This window comes from Meles meles, chromosome 19 (assembly GCF_922984935.1).
Source record: "Meles meles chromosome 19, mMelMel3.1 paternal haplotype, whole genome shotgun sequence".
Taxonomy (NCBI): domain Eukaryota; kingdom Metazoa; phylum Chordata; class Mammalia; order Carnivora; family Mustelidae; genus Meles; species Meles meles.
This window is the reverse complement of record NC_060084.1, coordinates 8,103,758-8,122,656: the sequence shown is the minus strand read 5'-3', so window position 1 is coordinate 8,122,656 and position 18,899 is coordinate 8,103,758. Positions and strand designations below refer to the sequence as shown.

The following is an 18,899-nucleotide window of genomic DNA, read 5'->3' as shown; positions in this document are numbered from 1 at the left end:
TTGTAATATTTTCCCGACTTAGTGATAATTCCCACCTGAAATTATATCAATGCAAAAAGCTTTGTAATATTTTCCGTGGATGCTGGAAACAGGCGCACTGAAATTTCCCCACTGGCTAACCCCTGCCCCAGCATGTTCCAAATGTTGCCAAAAGACCCAAAACAAAAACAAAAACAAAATCAAAACCAACCCTTCTGCTTAGCTCATTTATTGCTGATAATTTCATTAGGTGCCAGGAAAACCCCAAAATGCAGACACTGAACAACAACTTTACAGCGGTTTTTGGATGGAAGAAACGGAAGACTCAGCAACGGGCAGGTGATGAGGGTCTCGGCATTGGCATCTGTGAATGGCAGCAGTAAATCTGGCCTTCTGGTGGACTGAACGAGTGCTTTTTAGCACGGACACTCTTTCAGGAGCATCACTTGGGGTTAAGTAATGAGCACTGTAATTTTACCAAAACTCTTTCTTCCTGTTTTCCCCTCTTGATGCATAACTTTTTTAAGCTGCCCCTTCAGTTGTATGCTAGGGCTCACTGAAAATATGACTTCATATGGCATCATCAGGCTAGTTACCCTGCACCTGCTCTGCTATAATTAATTGATTAAATCAGCTCAGTAGCCAGCCAGCGCCCACCGAAAGAAAAACAGTAGGCAGACTAGGGGAAGGGGGTATGGATGGCAGTTGTGTGGGAGCATGACCTAAATAAACAAACAACAACAAACAATTAGGTAAGTCCGCGTAATAAACACTTGAAATGAAATTATTCTCCCCCCTCCCCGCCGTTTTTTTCTCAGTGCCAACAAATATGTTGACGTAATTCGCTTAAGACATACTCATGGAACTTGTGATGGATGGGTCCGCTCCGAATCAGCATACAGGACAGCATTCTGCTCCTTGCTGCCGTGGGAGATGGAGGATGTACGGGAGAAACTGGGTATTGAGAAGCCCCGAGGGGCCTGTAATGAAGACAGAGTCAAGACCAGCCACTGTTCTCACTTGGGCTCTCTAAACCGAGGCACCAAGAATCTGGAACTTACAGTCTGTGTTTTCACATGTCCTTTGCATGACAACACCTGATTCACCATTTCTGTTAAAATATTTGATGGGCTCTGCAAGGGAAACACGGTTATGACAGATTTAATTTTCTGTTTGAGTTAAATAGCCGTGGTAAGGCACCCACATTGACACAGGGCGTCAGGAAACCATGCTTGCGTTTTATTTCTCTGGATGATTATGGGCAACATGGGAGGTCAAGTTATACAAAATAAAAACAAGATTTCTGAATACTTCTCCTGGTTTTTTTGTTCTGTTTTGGTTTTTTTTTTTTTTTTTTGGCTTTGTTTTGTTTTGTTTTTATCCCAGTTCATAAAACAATGAAGCCTTCCTTACATTTGTTGGGATTCATATCTGCATGGGTACAGTCAGGATAAAACATGTTCACTCAGCTAATTGTAAGACTAGAGAGAGAGGGAGAGAAAACAAACAAACAAACTGATGGGTACTTAGAACCCAGGAAGTGCTATTTATACAAGTTCCATCAGCTTCTCCCACAGACGACAGGAAAGCTACAAACGGGCCTCTCCCCTACGTATTTGTCCCACCTGCCCTGCCCCGAGGCAGCTCTGTAAGGCTTGGTTGCATCCGGATGGGTCTTAGCCAATGTCAGGAACATCTGAAATGGGCAGAGCATAGACATGAGTGGGCCAAGATCCATCACCACCTTCCAAACTAGTGTTTCAGCACACAAGAGGAAAGAACGTGTCTTGAAGGCCACTTTCAACGTTGGTGTAACGCAGGGCCAGTTGTGTTAATTTAAGCTGAGGAACAGCCCCTAAGGTGGATTCCGAAGCCACCCTTGGTATTAGGGTCACGCAACATCATCACTTGTTTCCATGGCGAGGATGTTAACATCACACCAACCAGGGATGCTACCGTGGAAAATTCTGCGGTTGCCTCCACAGAGGTTCATGTGAGAAGACCTTCCTTAGAAGGCACAACCTTGATAAGTCATGCATCTGGGTAGATTTGTGTGTGTTAGGCTGTAACATGCGCTGACGGAAAATGTTAGTCAGGATCAAGGGATGCTACAGAAAAGGAGAACTTAATCTTTTTTATGATACCACTTAGGAGGGATATTTTGCAACATGCCGAAAAACCATAATATTATCTAGACTGTGTTTCTGAGAATAAATGAAAGGTAATTATACAGCTCCCCGAATGGTTTGTGGTTTAATTTTCATACTCTAGAAAATTGCCAGAAATCAGCCACGAAGCTGTACGTAGTGGAAATTAGCACGAGAGAAGAAGGCTAGCAGGTCTCCATTTTGGGCTTTTCACTACTAAAATCCCTTAGCCAAAGTGACTTTCTGAATATACACTAAGTAACTCTCCCAAGAGTATCAAGTATTGAACTTTTCATATATCCGCTTATAATATCTAATATCACGGAGTAACTCAGAGGAATTGTCCTCCTCCCCGCAGATTCCCCATCTGACCAAATGCCTTTCTCTTGCTTGCTCTCACCTGTCAATCAAGTTCACAGGAGAAATTTGATTTCTCTCCCACCAGTAACCTCATATGAAAAATTACCAGGAGGGTCAGGACCAGTGTGAACCTCACCTTAAAAGTTCATTAACTCTTTGCTCAAAATGGATGGTTTCAGTGTAACAAAACCTGCCAGTGGCCTAGATCATCCTAAGTAATAGATGGTTCTCAAATTCCAATTATAAAGACAGAGACAAAAGAAAGGAATAAAAACAAGAGGAATAAAGCAGTGGTACAGAATGCACACACGCAGACACTCAAATTAATCCCAAAGGTATAACATCGCGTTAAAATCGATGTACAAGACTATTCAAGAAAATGTTAATTTTGTATAAGGCTAGGAAAGAAACCATAGTTAAATATGCACAGTCTAGTTATTCAAGCAGTGTGTAAGTCATCAGATACTCTTTTTGAATAATGGGAAAAAATGGGGTTCTGGTTCCCAACACTCGGATTCATTGGATCCTTAAAGGGTCTTCTTTGCAAAGAGGAGCAAGCAGTTTGACGGTGTGACTTTTGCCCCCCTCCTCAGTTTCTCTAGAAATCAAAAACCGTATTTCATGCAGATTTCTCAGCAAGCAATTTTTTTAATGAAAAAAACAAAAAAGAAACTTCATTCCATTAGCCAATAAGAGGTAACGAGAATACACAAAACAATGACACTAAATAATTATTGGTGTACAAGTGTTGAACTAGCTTTCTAAATGAAGAGGTTTCATTATTCAATTCACGCTGGGATACTTACAACTGAAAACTCATTTAAATGTCTTAATTTCATTTTTTTCTAGTAGATGAAAATCAGATATCTGCCCCCCCAAACGTCGCCTGTGCTCTCCTTCTGCCTACAGTTGAAGTGGGAAGTGGCTCCAAAGTCACATTTGGATGCAGAAGTCGGGGACACACTGTGCTTTAAAATGACACCGAATTTTCCAAATGTGAATATGGAGTAAACTGTAAGAGGCTGAAAATCTGGAATGTTTACGAGGCCCGGGTAAAGCCGGGCAAGGACCGTGGATGCTAGTTTCACGGGCTCACCCAAATTGTCTGACGTTCAAGCAGAAGGACTGGCTCTGTGAGCATCAAGAGAGTCATGCTGGTTAAGGCTAAAGATGTGGGGGGGGGCGCCTGGGTGGCTCAGTGGATTAAGCCGCTGCCTTCGGCTCGGGTCGTGGTCTCAGGGTCCTGGGATCGAGCCCCGCATCGGGCTCTCTGCTCTGCAGGGAGACTGCTTCCTCCTCTCTCTCTGCCTACTTGTGATCTCTCTCTCTGTCAAGTAAATAAATAAAATCTTTAAAAAAAAAAAAAAAAAAAAAAAGATGTGGGGGTTCCTTGGGTGAGATTCAGTGCTCTACAGCACACCTAAGTAATGAGATGAACACAGAAACGCATGCATGCTGGGCCCACGTACGCTGCCTCACCCGTCAGCGCCCAGGATCGCCGTCAACGTTCCATGTGAAACCCAGGGACTAAATTTATGGAAGCAGGAGCTTTGCACACCTAAGGGATTATCCGCATTCCTTGCTTGCTGGCTATCCCCCTCATGGAGAACTCATCCATACAAGCACATGCAAATCAGAAATCGACAAGTACCTCTTTGACTTCAGGCAACAGGGTTTTTCACATCACTGAGGCAGACGATTCCCTTGGGTACCTGATTTAGTAAATATATTAAAATAAACAAAGTGTAATTAATAAGCACGAAGAAAGTTTCAAGGACAGTATGTTCAAGGCAGCCTAGCTCTCTACGAAAAAGCCAGAATGAGACCCAAAGAAGAGGGACTTAGCTCCCCTTGCTTTGGCATCCTGGCCTCAGACCTGCCAGAGGAGGGGTTCGCCTGGAAGAGAATGGCATGGAACACAAGGTCACCCCCTCTGACGATCGCTCCCACCCCTAGGAGGCAGAGATAGAGATACTAATGGGCCGGGCAGTCTGGGTCAGCTTTGAAGTTGTCCTCAGTTCAGACAACCCAGTCATCCCGGGGTCACAGTGGGGAGGGTCTGAATGGTCTCGGATGGGCATCTCCAGAGCGGTCACAGACTGCTTATCCCTCAGAGAACCCAACCCGTCCGGCCGCCCTTGGGTCTTTACTGGGGCCCATTCTCTTCCATCTGCCCCCTCCTGCTTCGTTGCTCTGGTCTATTCTGCTGGTACCGCTGACCTTAATTGCAAATGTTCTCTTAACAAATAGTAACATTTAGATACCACCCTTATATTTATTAACTTCCTCTCTGTTTAAATTAGTAGCAGGGAACGCTTAAGAACCATGATATGAAAATGAGGTTGCTTTAAAAAAAAAAAAAAAAGGTCTTCTTGCTTCACAGTGAATAACAAAGCATAGTAATTCAAAGTAGTTAGCTTTCTATGGTTCAAAAACCCTATTGCTATTAGCTGTACTAATGTAAGTGGCAAAATAATTATCATTTACTGTACGGAGTCCAATATTTTCCAGACAGCAGTTTAATAACAAAGCAGACCTGTCATTTCTCCCTATGGTTAGTCACACCATACAAGTTCAGACTGTCAAAATATATTTAAAATCTAATTTTAAAAATTCAACATGGTTACAGCAAATCTGTGTACAATAACTGCGATAAACTAGCAAGTCAATCTAATTTTTTTTTCCCGAGATGGATATTCACTTATTTCTCTTTAATCCTCCACACTTTTATTTGGATTACCTTGTAATTGGTATGAACAAATCCACTAAACACACACGCATGCTGAAATCTGTAGGCGTCTCTAACAGCACGTAAAATCTTTCTCGACTTAAATTTGCATCATGCATGACTTTGCCGCTTATTTCGATTGTCCCCTCTGGATGGTGTAACTCTTCATTAAAACACTTGGATAAACAAATTTGTACTCTTGTATCTGTCAGAGCTGCCCCCAATACATTACGTGCCTTCACTCACACCTCGTTAGAAATGCCTTGAAAATCTTATAGTACAGACTACTTTTCTTCAGGTAATCGTATCCATTAATCTTTGCTAAATATATTATTTCTATGCCAAAAACAAACAAACAAAAAAAAACAAAAACAAAATAAAAAAACACAACAAACTAAGAAAAAAGAAAGAAAGAGAACAAGAAACACACTATAAATTTTAAACCTGAAAGTGTTATCAGTAATATCAATTGTTCTCCATTTGAAGTCCAGATGGCTAATGTCTAAAAAACAAACAAACAAATAAACAAAAACCCTTCCCATAGAAGGTTCTCCTTTTTTTTTTTTTTTAAGCTTTAGGAATAACAGATTCTTTTTAGAAATGCAAGTGAGTAGTTTAAAAGCTTAAGAGATTGTGGAGAGAATATTTCTGTAATTCCTTTGAGGCAGGGCAAACATATGTTAAGCTTCTGCAAGGGGTATTTACATGAGATCATACACTTGTGAAGCACTTTTCAATTTTAGAAAAATATTACAAAGCAATAATTGAACATAGGCTTTGCAAAATGCCCCTTTGCCTTCCTGACCGTCTCATTGATAGTCTCTGTTATTTTTGGAGAAAAAGAATCAGGCCTCATTAAATGTGATATTTGGCATCTCGCCTGTAATCTCATAAAGTAGATGTCCTTTTTAGATCATTGGTGTCATTTTCCTCAAGATGACCTCTACTCTTTGGCCATCCGGGCAACCCATCCTGTTATCAAGGCATTTACTTTCAAAAGGGCGGGGGAGAGAGAGTCTGTTTGCACACCTGACTAGGGTCCAAAGCCACTGCAGTTTCTCGGTTCTCATCAGCTTCACCCAGGCTAGTCACTGGAGAAGAGTGGTGGGGGCAAGGGGGTCTCATATGGGAAGGGGAAAAGAGGTTTTTGAGGCAGACCGCGACGGCATAGTCCAAGCCAGACGTCTGCCAGCGTAGAGCCTCGAAGGACTGGAGATATTTACCTAACGATTAGATAGTATTTTTTAAATAGCATAGGAACGTGCATTGATATTCCAAGGAAGATTTTTTTGACAAAGGTCTGGGTACCCACACAGTGCACGGAATTAACATGGACAGTGGACCTCGCGAATGTGCTACAGAGAGATGGTCAGTCTCTGTCTCCGCACTATCCAGCATCACACCAAGCTGGGGAAGGTTTTATGGAGAGATTGTTTTAAGACGGACATTTCAGACCGGGTTTGCTCATGTCTACCAAAATACGGAGTAGACAGGTTAACTCTGTCACATGATTGTTTTTATTGCATAACGTGGACACTGCAGACTGATTTTTAACAGCTTCTCCCTCTGTGATGGGTTAAAGGGTTCCATAAATAGGTAGGTAGGTAGCAGATCATAGGCGGCTGGACAGATAGACGTCAGATGAAAGAATATGTTGTACTCATTGCTTGCAAATGCAAAGACTCAAATACCATCTTTTAACAGATTTAATCTTAGCATGATTACCACACCTTTCCCCCCATTCTATCAGAAAGGATTTTAGTGTAATTTGACAGTGCAAATGTGTCTCAGAGGCTGAGATCATTGTTTTAGTTTCAACATATTTATCTGCACATTAATGATTCCATCCTGAAGAGAAGGAGAAAGAAAAAGGAGACCTAGTTCAGAAAGTGCAATGTTACTTGACTCTCTGCTTGAATCTCTAAAAAACTGTGGGTCCAATAAGAAAAAGGCCCTCTCTACAGGGAACGGCTCCTTTCTGCAACTAGTAGTTTTGAAATCTGTCCTCGTAAAAACAGGTCCTGAGGGCACGAATCTGGACCAGAACAGTGTTGAAAATCTGAGAATGCAAGCAAGACCCTCACGCCGGAGCTGTTGTCCAAATCCTAATAAAGTTTGTTTAACTGGCTTTCCTTTACCATGAGCATCAAACTATAGAAAACCCCAACCATATGGAGATTTCTATGAAGATCGTGAAATGCTATCTGGATTTCCTCCTTTCCTTTCTCTTTTTCTTCCTTCCTCTAACCAGAGCAGGAAAACAGATCCGAAAAATAGGCCCGAAAATTAACACAGTAAAAATCAAATGGCCTGGGGCAGCCAAAGAGGATCTTAAGGCTCCTGGGGAGGCTCAGGAGGGCGGGGTGGGAGTCCCAAGGGGAGGGGTGGAGGCTTTTAGGGCCGAAGCCCGCTCCCTCCCACTCACCCACCCAGGAGCACAACAGAACGGGGAGTTTGGACGTCCGCAGGCACTCCACTCTGGCCAGGTCAGTCTTCTTGGAAACTTAAACCAAATTCCAATACAAACCCGAGGCCCCTGCTGGGGCGTGGGCGCCAGATGGGCACGGGGCACTGGGGCACGCTGGAGACTGGGGACAGAAGGCTGCTGTTGCGCCGCCGCCCCTCCCCCCAACCCCCAGGTATCTTGGGCTTCTCCAAGAGGAGCCCCAAGGTGGCCAGGAGTGTGCTGGCCTCCAGGGGGCGCAGCGCAGGGCTTGGGGAGAGCAGAGCAGACTGCCTGGTGACCTCAGGCAGCCTCTGGGACCTGCTCCTGTGGTTCCTGCCTTCTGTCCTTCTGTGCCTGCCACCAGTGCAGCCAGGGACCTCGGGGGTGAAGAGCACACCTGGCTCCGTTCACCCCCAGCAGCCTGCGGTTGCCCTGCAAATTCCCCCCCACGCAGACCAAGTGTATACAGGACAGGGCCAGAAGGAGGGGTGTGGCCAGTGAGGGGCAAGGAAACCAATACAGGGGCAACCTCAGCCTCTTTCTGGTCTTCATGTCAGGACCCTTGTCACCACCCTCTGCAGCCAGGGCCAAACATTCCATGAGCCACCCCCTAGCTTCTCTCCCGGAGCTGCTGGACAGCCCTTCACTTCAGCCCTGCCCTTGTCTGCACCTAAACCGGGGCAGGAGTGATGTAATGCGTCCAAGGCCTCAGCTTAGGCACTGCCTTCTGGCCCCGGGCGGTGACCTCTAACTCTCACCAGGCCCTGGGCGACTAGGCATGGGCGAAGGAGGGGGGAAATATCCAGAGAGGGTACTGGGATGGGGCAAGTGTCAGGTGCTGAGAGGCCACAGCCCTGGAGCTCAGAACATGGGTATTGCGTTTAGGAATCCTGGGGGTCCCGGGGTCTGTCAGTCACCCCGCAAGCAGATCTTTCCTGGTGGAAGGCGGGGCCCTGGGACAGACCTAGCTCCGAGGCCTGGGTGGGGATTCTAAACCTGGGTTGGCTTGTGTTAGCCTACTCCCTCAGCCCCGCGCACTGGCCCCTTCTTGTGCTCCACTCTGCTGGCCTAGTTTGGAATCACCTATTGTTCTGGGATCCTCAAGCCTGCTTTCCTGCTGGAGGACGCCCCCAGTGAAGGCCAGAAACCCATTTCTATGGGCTTCCAGAAGTGGATGAGGTCACACAGAACTGGGGCAAATTCTGGGTCCTCCCTGCTGACCGGACTTTCCGGTGCAGGATCCCATCACAATCGTCCTTGGGGGTCCTCTCAGAAGGGCGGTTTTCAAGCCTCTCTGCCTGGTTCTGTAAGGTTTCAATGGCCTCTCCGACTTCCTAACTTGAAAGGACCAACCACAAGGAAAAAGCATGTTTTGGAATCTCAGCTGGGAAATGCTCAAGGTCGGTGATCAGAATTTTCAGAATCCAAATCCCCTGTGTACTGTAGCTCACACCCAAGCCTGGGCGGGGCAGGGGCTGCGGGGGTATGGGGGGTGAACACAGAGCTATTTCCTCTCCTCCCGTTCTCTTCCCGAATGTCCACAAACACCCCTCCCTCATCCTCCCTTCTTGAATTAATGCCCCTTTCTAATCATAACTAAAGATCCAAGAATCTGTGGAGACGAGAGGAATGTGATTTTGCAATCCAAAGTCCTAATTATAGGGGGAAATGTTATTTCACAAAAAGAAAGGAACAGAGAATGGATTTTGTTGAACAAGGGTAGAGGTGCTCAGTGGATGATTAGGATTTGAGTAAGGGACTGTGCATTCCAGTCATAGCCTCTCTGGGGAAAATGTGCTTTGTGAGTTTCTTAAAACTGCCCAACTCTGATGCAAATTCATATGAAGATCTGATTTCTGTGTGCTATCGATGTGTCCTTTCTATCTCAGCCTTATGATAGCAGGCAAACTTATGGAAGACACACAGACACACACACACACACACACACAAACACACACATGCACACACGCAAAGGGCTTTTGAATTTAAACAATGAAGACTGTCACAATGCCTAAACCCTACGCGGGACCATGTAAATATTGGCATAACAGGTATGACCGATCCAAAACGGCCCCGCTGTAAAATTGCAGATGGATATATTTATAAATGCCCCTGAAGTTGAGGCATTAACAATTTCCCCAGATTTCTCAGTTTGGGTTTAAGCTCTCAAATTGTTTTCAAAAAGGAAACACATGTGAGAGCAGATGGGAACGGAGCGGACAGTCGAACCTCGTTCGCACCTGGTCTGTGGACACACTAGGCCTGCCTTTAGCCAGAGAGCAAGTGAATTTCAGACTGGCAACTGGCATTATTCCTGGGACTCCTGCCTTCAAAGTCCTCCCCACCCTTCCCTCTTCCTCCCTTCATTTCTCACCGCCCACAGAGGGTGCCGAGAACAGGAGCCTGGGGTTTTGCTACGCCTTCGTGCAGAGCAATTTGATTTGCTTTGTTTTTTGTTTTGTCCCTCTCTAAAGGATAAAGATGTTCCCGTATTGTTGCAGGACTGTACTTCTTTATGCCCGGACAATCATGAGACAGCCTGGGGGACTGAAATTCTCTCACCCTGTCCCCTACCCCCGCTGGAGAAAAAGTGCCAGACAGAGCTGGGTTTGTTCAGGAACCGGGGCCGAGCAAGGCTTGGAGAGAATTCCCCTTTTCTGGGGCTGTTTGATGTCTAGGGTTTGAAGATTTATATCAAAAGTGAGAAAAGCAGTGTTATCAGAAGTTGGGTTGAGGCTCCTGACTGTTTTAAAACAAGGGCAAAAACAAACAAACAAATTCTGATTTGGAGTGGGGGGGGGGACTGGACCCCAGACCACCTTCCGTACAGATGGCCGCTGTACGCCTTGCTTTGGACTTGGGGCACCTTTCCCATTTAGGACGAGCCAAGAGTGAGAACAAACTTCAGGTTTCTCTTATTTTCCTCCCAACAACAAGGAAGACCCCGACTCCTAATTATTCATTCCGCATCCTGAGGAATAATGAGAAGCGGTGAAAATGAGAGCCTATCACTGTAGATAAATCTTCCCCTAAAAAACCAATACATGTCTTCCTAGGAAGGGGCGACGTGATTTAAAAAAAAAAAACAAAAAAAACCCAAAACAAATGAAAGTCAATCGCAGTGAGAAGCCCTGCAAACCATCTAGAGCCGAGGAATCTGGCCTCTCATTCCTCTCATGCATGTTTACATGAAAAGTGAGGCCAGGGGCCTGGCCACGTGTTTCCCTGGCGTAGGAGTCAGAAGGCTGAAGGTTGTCACTCATGGGTTTCAGCCTCCAGCCTACCTCGCTTAGGCTTTAACTACCCGCGGGCAAAAAACAGAGACACCTGTGTGGCAAGCAGACTTTTAAAAATATTGATTGGCCTAGAAGCCCGGGAGGAGTACGTTTTCTAAAGCCAAGAGTGTGTGAATACGGAAGTAAGTCGTCCCAAACAAAGCACGAGGAACATCAACAAAAACCTGCGTCGTACTCCACTGTGGCAACCTTTATGTCAGAAGCAACTTGTTATTGAGACAGGGCTGTGCTGGGGACACGGCTAAGGAGGCGGCTGTGGCCCATGTTTACCAGGGGGGCTGCAGCCCGGCCCTCCGTTCACCGTGCTGAGCAGGAAACCTGGTGGTTTGGCAGAGGGGAGGTCCTCTAGGAGAACAGAACCATCTAGAATTGATATCACGAAATAAAAACTACGGGGGTAAAGGGAGAAGGGAGGAGAGATCAGGGGCGTTAGAATCTCGCATTCCATAATACATTATACATGGGGTTATTTGGAGCAGCCCGTGTTGAAAGGGGCCCGGATGGTTATGGCACCGAGGTGGACAAACATGGTTTCTAGACATCCTTTCCTCACCAAGGGGAAGGAAGAACCTCTGTCTACTTTGATGTCGATCTATTAATGTGTCAGATACAGTGTGAAAAACTGTTACACTTTTTTTTTTAAAACAAAAGGAAATGTGCAAAGAGTGGGGAAACACAAGGGAGGTGATTTTGTGAATGGCCCGGGAGGCTAGAAGTGGAGGAAAAAGCACATGGAGGGTGTGGTTTAACTACTTTGTATTTTGCCACACGCTGTTTTCATTTACAGCTATGTCTGATAAACGAACACGTCTGACATCACTGATAAATATATTACTATCCGGGGCCTACCGGAAAGCCAGGGTGCTGAGGCTCTGCCTGTGGCATCTGCTTGGGGAGGGGGAGGCATGTGTATTTTTCTTCTTAGTAAAATTATCTGCCAGAGAAACAATGAAGTGTGAAAAAGTACTATTTAGAGTGTGCGTGTCTACATATGCTTCAAAAACGCTAGCTGCTACCTTCTGGGAAACTTCTCTTCGTATAAAGGTGCATAGAGATCTCCTTTCAATTTCAGTGGCTTTTTAAAAACTTATCTCGCGGGTTGAAAACAACGGTACCTATTTAGTTTCGCGCCGCGAGGACAGAAGCCCCCGCGCGCTCTCCTCTAGGTTGGCATCGAAAGACCCTCGGAGCAGAGGCCCCGTTCACAGCACGGAGGTCACACACCTACCGCTCTTCCTCTCCAACACATTTTTCTTTAAAAAGGAGACTAAACGGAAGTCAGGGGCAGAGTGCTCTCTAAGGCTGCAAACGATGATAATATTAATAATAATGATAATAATGATACATTTTTAATGTACAGTTCTTACATAATTTTTTTTGTGAATACACTGTAAGTATACATTGCTGGGGCTTCCAAATGTGGCATATCCCACTGATGGCTCCAACTTGCGAGTGGGCTCAGTTCTGTAATTGGAATGAAAGGAATTTTAACACTATTTAGACAAAGACTCAGATGCAGTGGAAAGGGAAAGCCAGATTTCCTTACAGAACTTATTTTTTAAATAAAAATTTATTTCTACTAGGGACGCTTAGGCAGAATTTAGGACTTTTTTAAAAAAAAATAAAACAACAAACACATGTATTTGTGTTTGCCTCTCAGACTACATTTCAAAGTTTTATAGTCATGCTTCTATGCCTTTCACTAAGGAGTTAACCTTCTCTTAAAGCCAGCCACCCAAACCCCATTTTTGCCAGTGCCTGTCTGCTTTCTAACGTTTGGGGCCCAAACCCACTTATTACAGTGAACTGCCTTGTCGAGTCCTAACAAAATGCTTAACTGTGGCACAAGTGTTTTTCTCAGGACGGGACTGCAGTGAGTCCCTCCTGAATGACACTCTGATTTTCAGAAGTGTTTGCCTCAAAGCTTTCATCTGAGGCTGAGCTTTTAGCATAAATGATCTATCTGCGTCTCTACCCCTTCAGGGGGAAACTGCCTATCTCCTCCATGGGATCAGAGGGAAAAAAACCCCAAAACCTCTGAAGCAGAGAAGAGCTAACTTCCAGCGCAGGGATTTACGTTTACTATGAAGACTTTTGTTAAGCAAAACGAAGTGTGGAGTCAGGAGTTCTATCCATACTGGCACATGAAGGAAGGTCAAAATGCAGTGGGTTTACCCTGTCTTTGCGTTCTGTGAAAAAGGGGAAGGAAGACAGGATATCAACTGGCCAGAGCTCCTCCGCGCCAAGCACAACCTGTTTTCTTCAAAATAAGGCCTTCGTTCAGAGTTGCAATATTATCTTAAAAAAAAAAAAAAAAAAAAAACCCAAAACAAAATAAAACAAAAGTCATCGTGTTTGGCTATATTTTCAAAACAGTGTTGGCTTTGTCTAACATTCTTTTAGCATTCTAGGGGAAGTCGATTAGAGTACAGACTGCATGAATTTGTAACATTAGTTGCACGAATTTATGTCATTTTAAAATAGGTCAACGCTGTTAGTGAAGAAGGTAGCTCAGGACTTTCCAAGTCATCTTTGAAGTTAGCCTCGATACACCGCTTGTTTGGGGGCAAATACTGATCAATCAGAGCACAGATTCCATCAAGGTATTACTTTTTTGCTTGTGTTTCTGGTGTTAAGGTGATCTGATCATAGCCAGCTTGTCTAAGTGGAGAAGCCCCTCTCTGCTAAATACCGTGAAATATGATTTAAGGACAGTTTTAAATTCAGAGATGTACTTGGGGGTGATGTAAGTAAGGGGTGGGTTTTTCTTTTTCCTATTTAAGACAAATGACCTTCAAAGTTAAAAAACAAAACAAAACAAAACAAAACAAGCAATTGGATTTGTCCAAAGTGTTGATGTTAAGTCGGGTCGGGCCCTGCTAACCAGAAAATCACGGTGTGTAAGGGAAGGAGGAAAAATAATCAATTTTAGCCAAAAGGCAAGAATTGTTTATCTTTACCATGAAATGCGTATGTGCCCAAGCCACCTCCTGCCATGACTTCTTTGCGGGGCTCATTTCCCTCTAGATGGGCTTGCTGCTGGGCTGGACCAGGAGTAGAGGGCAATGACAAGCAGGCCTTACTCTGGTTGGGATTTTGTTTGTTTTCACCAGAGGGCAATGATGTCTCAACTCACTTGAAAACTGAAAACTCTGCATGGAAAGGGAGGGCTCACGGGGTGGGGGTGGGGGGCTGCATTTTGAGAGGTCATAATTTACATTTATATTAAATATTTCTAATTATTCAAAGGGATGGCCTCCCACCTCACAAAACAGCCTATGTTTCGCCCTGAATTACTGCCTCCCTACACCTCCATTAATACTGCCTCTGGAGAAAAGGATGCATTTTACACTTCTAATGCAGTTTTGGGCCCAGTTAAATTGTACACTAAGAAACTGAGCACAGAATCAAAAAAAAAAATGCAGTTTATTATTGTAGATTATTCTTTCTCTTGATATAACCAGAATTGAAAATGAAAGAAAAGCACATAGGAACATCACGCGTGGTTAGTTAGTAACTCAAGATATAAAACAATTTTGCACAGCAAAATATGTAAAAGAAAAGTAACTGACAAGATTTTTTTATATTTATTGTGGTAAGATTTACTTTTCATTTTTTTTTTTTTAAAGACAGGATGTCAGTCCCTGAAAATAACATTTAACTGATTATTGCCTTTAAAACTGTGGATTTTTTTTTAAGTTACAGAAAATCCAGTTCTGCACCACAATACAACTGTAAAAAAATCTGCATCATCTTAAAACTGTGCAGTAATGCCATTTTTATAACTGCATAAATTTTATTAGCGTTCTAAACAGTTTTGCAAATTTTTTTTGTATTATATGCTTGCAGGTTATATCTTAGTGCAATTCAGTCCCAAATACTTTAAATTTGAAAAAAAAAACATACATTTTTGAATGTAAAATACCCCTACAGATATAAACAGGGGTGTTTCCCCTTTAATACTTTGGTTTTCAATACAGTCAGTGGTATAGCAAAGACTACACATACCCAACTTATATTTAAGTTGCAAGCACATGCTGTATAAGCTACTTTTTTTTAAACAGTCCCCTTGCAAACTCTACCCCCCTTAACATCACAACAGTAAACAATTTAGTGCATCAATCTTTTAAAAAATCTACAGCTAAACAGACCTAACTCTTTCAAATTTATCTATAACATTCCTTTATCTGTAGCATACATTTTAACTGGGCTAACAGATTATAAAAACTAGAATTAAATTATATACTAGGAACCCATAGCATTCCACATTTGACAATGACCAAAAGCCAAAAAAAAAAAAAATTATAATAATAATAAAAATAAAACAAACCAAAAATAACGGGGCAGATTTTTTTTTCTTAAAAAATAAATTTAGACTGCTTTCCACAACAGCACAATTTTAGTCCCCAAAGTGGGGTGTCATTCTTATTAAAAAGAAAACATTAAGAGTTCTTTTCATGTTTGCCATGTTAAATTTTTAACCCATTCTGGCATCTTTGACAAGGAATGCCTTCAGTGCATTTACAATGGGAGGCTGAAGTTCTCAGTAACTCAAAGCAGTTTTGGAGCAGATGCAAACTTTCACGGGAAGAAGGCTCTAGGGTGGCACTTTTTTGTTCTGAACTCAAAAAAGTCATGAGGCAATTAAAACAAAAGTATGAATGCCATGCCATAAGTCTTCGAATGTCCATTTCCAAGCCAAAAGAAAAAAAAAAGAAAAAAAATAATTATACCATACATGTCCAGCATGCAGGCTTTTTTTTTTATTAATATAATGTCTCTTTTCCATAAAGTCTTTGAAACAGTTATAGTTCATTGTTGCTAAGACAAAGTTGCAAGCATAATAATGCATGAGATGAGAATGAGTTTTTTAATGGCAGACTAAACTCTCAGATTTGGCATGATAAGGCCAAAACTCACAAGTCACACCCAGAAGGTTGATGCAGGCTTGATTGTGGCAGGTTCATGAGGATTTTTTTTTTCTCTAGTTTAGCATAACAATGCTAAAAACCCCCGATGGAACTCAGCGCGCTGCAAGTCTCTAACATTTCACATTTTTTTTTTTCCTTTGCAAGCTCAATCTCACATGAAGAACTCAGGAGGAGAAAAAAAAACTTAGCTTTTTTTTTTTTCTTTTATCTCTGAGGAGATGAGTGAAGAGGGCGTGAGGGTGAAGGTTGGGGAAAAGGGCAACACAGCAAGCTCCAAAAAGTAAAATTAAAAAAAAAAAATCCAAACAAAATAAAACACACACACACACACACAGAGAAAATGAACACCAGCTCATGAACTGAAGAAGGAGGAAAAAAAAAACAAACACTGTGAATGATGCAGGCTTCAAAGGTGAGCATTAAGAACTCTGCTGAGATCTTTGAACATTGTGTGTGTGTGTGTGTGTGTGTGTGTGTGTGTGTGTGTGTGTAGGGGGGTGTAAATAAAAACAAGCTAGCAAGTTATGGAGAATTTCAGATTGGCAATCCATGAGCCAGACATTCACTCCCTCCCCATTTAAAAACAGCCACCACCACCGCCAACTTGGAGCAGGGTGTGTGTGTTGTGTGTTGTGTGTGTGTGTGTGTGTGTCTGTGCGCGCGCGCGCGCGCTTGTGTGTGTGTGTGCAGGGGCATCGGGCAATCTCAGCAGGGGAGGGGGCGAGGTGGCGGCGAGCACGGCTCTGGAACTAGCAAGCCCACACCCGAGTCGGACCCCCACGGAGCACTTATCAAGGTGGCTAGCTGGGATCGCGTGTCAGACTCACATGAAAAACTCGGGAGAGGACGGGTTGTCGCTGCTGGAGCCGTTTTCTCGGAAGCCGCTGCTCACCAACTTCTCGTATTTCTCCTTGTACGCGTCCCTCTCGCGCACCAGCCTGGAGATCTCCTGCTTGAGGTGGTCGACCTGCTGCAGCAGCTGGTTCTTCTCGGACTCCAGGACGTGTCTCTGCTGCACCCTCTTGAAGCGGCAGGACTGGGCATAGCCACGGTTTTTCAGGGTCCGCCTCTTCTGCTTCAGCCGGATCACCTCCTCCTTGCTGACCCCGCGCAGCTGCCGGTTCAGCTCGCGCACCGACATGGTCACCAGCTGCTCGTCGGAGAAGCGGTCGTCGAAGTGCAGGCCGCCGGCGGCGTGGTGCGGGTGCAGGGCGCCCCCCGCCCCCGCCGCGCCCCCGCCGCCTCCGCCTCCGCCGCCGCCGCCGCCGCCCCCGGCGCTGGCCGGGCCACCGCCGCCCGCGCCGCCCGCGCCACCGGCCGAGGCTGACGCGCTGCCCGCGGCGCCGGGCGCGCCGGCCGTCGGGTGGTGGTGGTGGCCGGCGGCGTGGTGGTGGTGGTGGTGGTGGTAGTGCGGGCCCGCGCCGCTCTGCGCAGCGGCCGCGGCGATCACGGCGGACACCACGGCGGCGGCGGGGCCCATCTCCTCGCCGCTGCCACCCAGGGAGGCGCCGGCGCCGGCCCCGGCCGCCGAGGCCAGCTGCTGCGCCCCGCGCGCGTAGCCATCGAAGCCGCCCTGGAGCTGGTGGCTGTTGCTGATGAGCGCCTCGACCGCGTCCTCGGGGCTGAAGCCCAGCGCCTCTGGGTTCAGCTGCTGCGGGTAGCCGGTCATCCAGTAGTAGTCTTCCAGGTGCGCCTTCTGCTCGCTGCCCGAGCCCGGGCTGGGCGCCGAGAAGCTGGGGGAAGGGGGCACCGAGCTGCACGGCGTGCTCATGGGGGTGGAGGACAGCGAGCCCCCGGCGATGAGACGGCCGCACTGGCTGATGATGCGGTCGGTCTCCACCGGTTCCTTTTTCACTTCAAACTTCATCAGATCGAAGTCATTAACATATTCCATGGCCAGGGGACTGGTGGGCAGGTCGGAGTTGCTCATTGCCAGTTCTGATGCCATTCTCCTGCCGCCGCCGCCGCCGCCGCCGCCGCCGCTCCGCCAGATGGGCTGCAGGAGAGGGGCCAGCGGGCTGTGCTGGGTGGCCAGCGGGTGAGCCAGCTTGCCGGGCTGGGGCGCTTCTAGCTCGCGCGGCGGTGGCTGGCCCGAAACCTCCGAGCGCGCACACACCCCCCGCCCTGCCCGCGCCCCCCGCGCCCGCCCTCCCTCCCCCCTGCTCACGCCAATGTGCTCGCTCGCTCGCCCCGGCCCCTCCTCGCCTGCTCGCCTCCGTGCGTGCCGAGCCGGCGGCTTCAGGCTCGGGAAGGTCCTCCGCGGGCTGCGGTGGCGGCGGCGGCGGCGGTGAAGCCGGAGGAGCCCGGCCGGGTGCGCGGCGTCCCCCGCTCGCCGCTCCGCTGCGCGCTTTGCATAAGGAGGGCTCGCCTAGCCGGCCCGGGCTGCAGGCGAGGCGCGCGCGGCGGCCGCTCGGGGCTGGAGGCGCGGCGGGCGGCTGTCCGGCGGCGCGGGCCTTGGCACGGGGGAGTTAACACTTCATGCTTCTCGCCTTCTCTTCTGCCTGCTCTTATTATTATTATTTTTTTTTCTTTCCTCTCTCTCTCCCTCGCGCGCTCTCTCCGTGCAAAGTGCAAGACAGAGGTGCAGCCCGGCTGGAGGAAAGGGAGGGGGGAGTTTAGTTCTTTCTTGCCTTTTTTTTTTTAAAGCGAAATAGCGAAGTCCTGGGGAAAGGCGAGGCAGAGAGCAAAAGGGGGGAGGCCGAGCCGAAGAGCAGCCCGAGCTACAGCTCGAAGATGAAAAAAGATTTTAAAGCCTCTGATCCAGCAAGAAGAGTTTAAAGCAATTGCTGAGTTTTATAGCACTTGTGACGTCAGGCCCAAATGGGAAATTGACTGGTACTCCGAGCCAATGGGAGGCGACGAGAGCGGCCGCGATTAGCATAATAGATAGAAACAAGGAAACTTTTCGGAGCTGTCAATCAGGGCCCAATCAGCTGACTGTCAGCTGGGACAAGAGGGCTTAACCCTTCCCGCGCCGCAGCCTCCCGGGGAGGGAGCAAAGCCCGGCGCAAA

At 46.4% G+C, this 18,899-nt stretch overlaps 1 protein-coding gene across 2 annotated transcripts; it reads right to left on the bottom strand.

Annotated features, from left to right (window-relative positions):
• Positions 1–1,197: 1,197 nt before the first annotated feature.
• Positions 1,198–18,665, bottom strand: MAF (MAF bZIP transcription factor). Of its 2 annotated transcripts, XM_045988939.1 has the most exons (3): positions 16,715–18,665; positions 4,138–4,198; positions 1,198–1,675 (listed from the first exon to the last, which is right to left on the bottom strand). In XM_045988939.1, exons 1-2 carry the CDS (start codon positions 17,833–17,835, stop codon positions 4,165–4,167), a joined length of 1,155 nt encoding a protein of 384 aa, XP_045844895.1. In that variant the 5' UTR covers positions 17,836–18,665; the 3' UTR covers positions 1,198–1,675; positions 4,138–4,164. The 2 variants fall into 2 exon arrangements, with proteins under 2 accessions (XP_045844895.1, XP_045844894.1); XM_045988938.1 differs by lacking the exons at positions 1,198–1,675; positions 4,138–4,198 and adding an exon at positions 12,291–12,420.
• Between the last annotated feature and the right edge of the window lie 234 nt (positions 18,666–18,899).

What these genes read in the sequence shown, in the direction of transcription:
- MAF (XM_045988938.1), bottom strand. Translation starts at nt 17,835, where the DNA reads ATGGCATCAGAACTGGCAATGAGCAACTCCGACCTGCCCACCAGTCCC. An exon ending in TCCTCTCCCGAGTTTTTCAT is followed by an intron (nt 12,421 to 16,714) that starts GTGAGTCTGACA and finishes TTCCAATTACAG; the next exon opens with AACTGAGCCCACTCGCAAGT.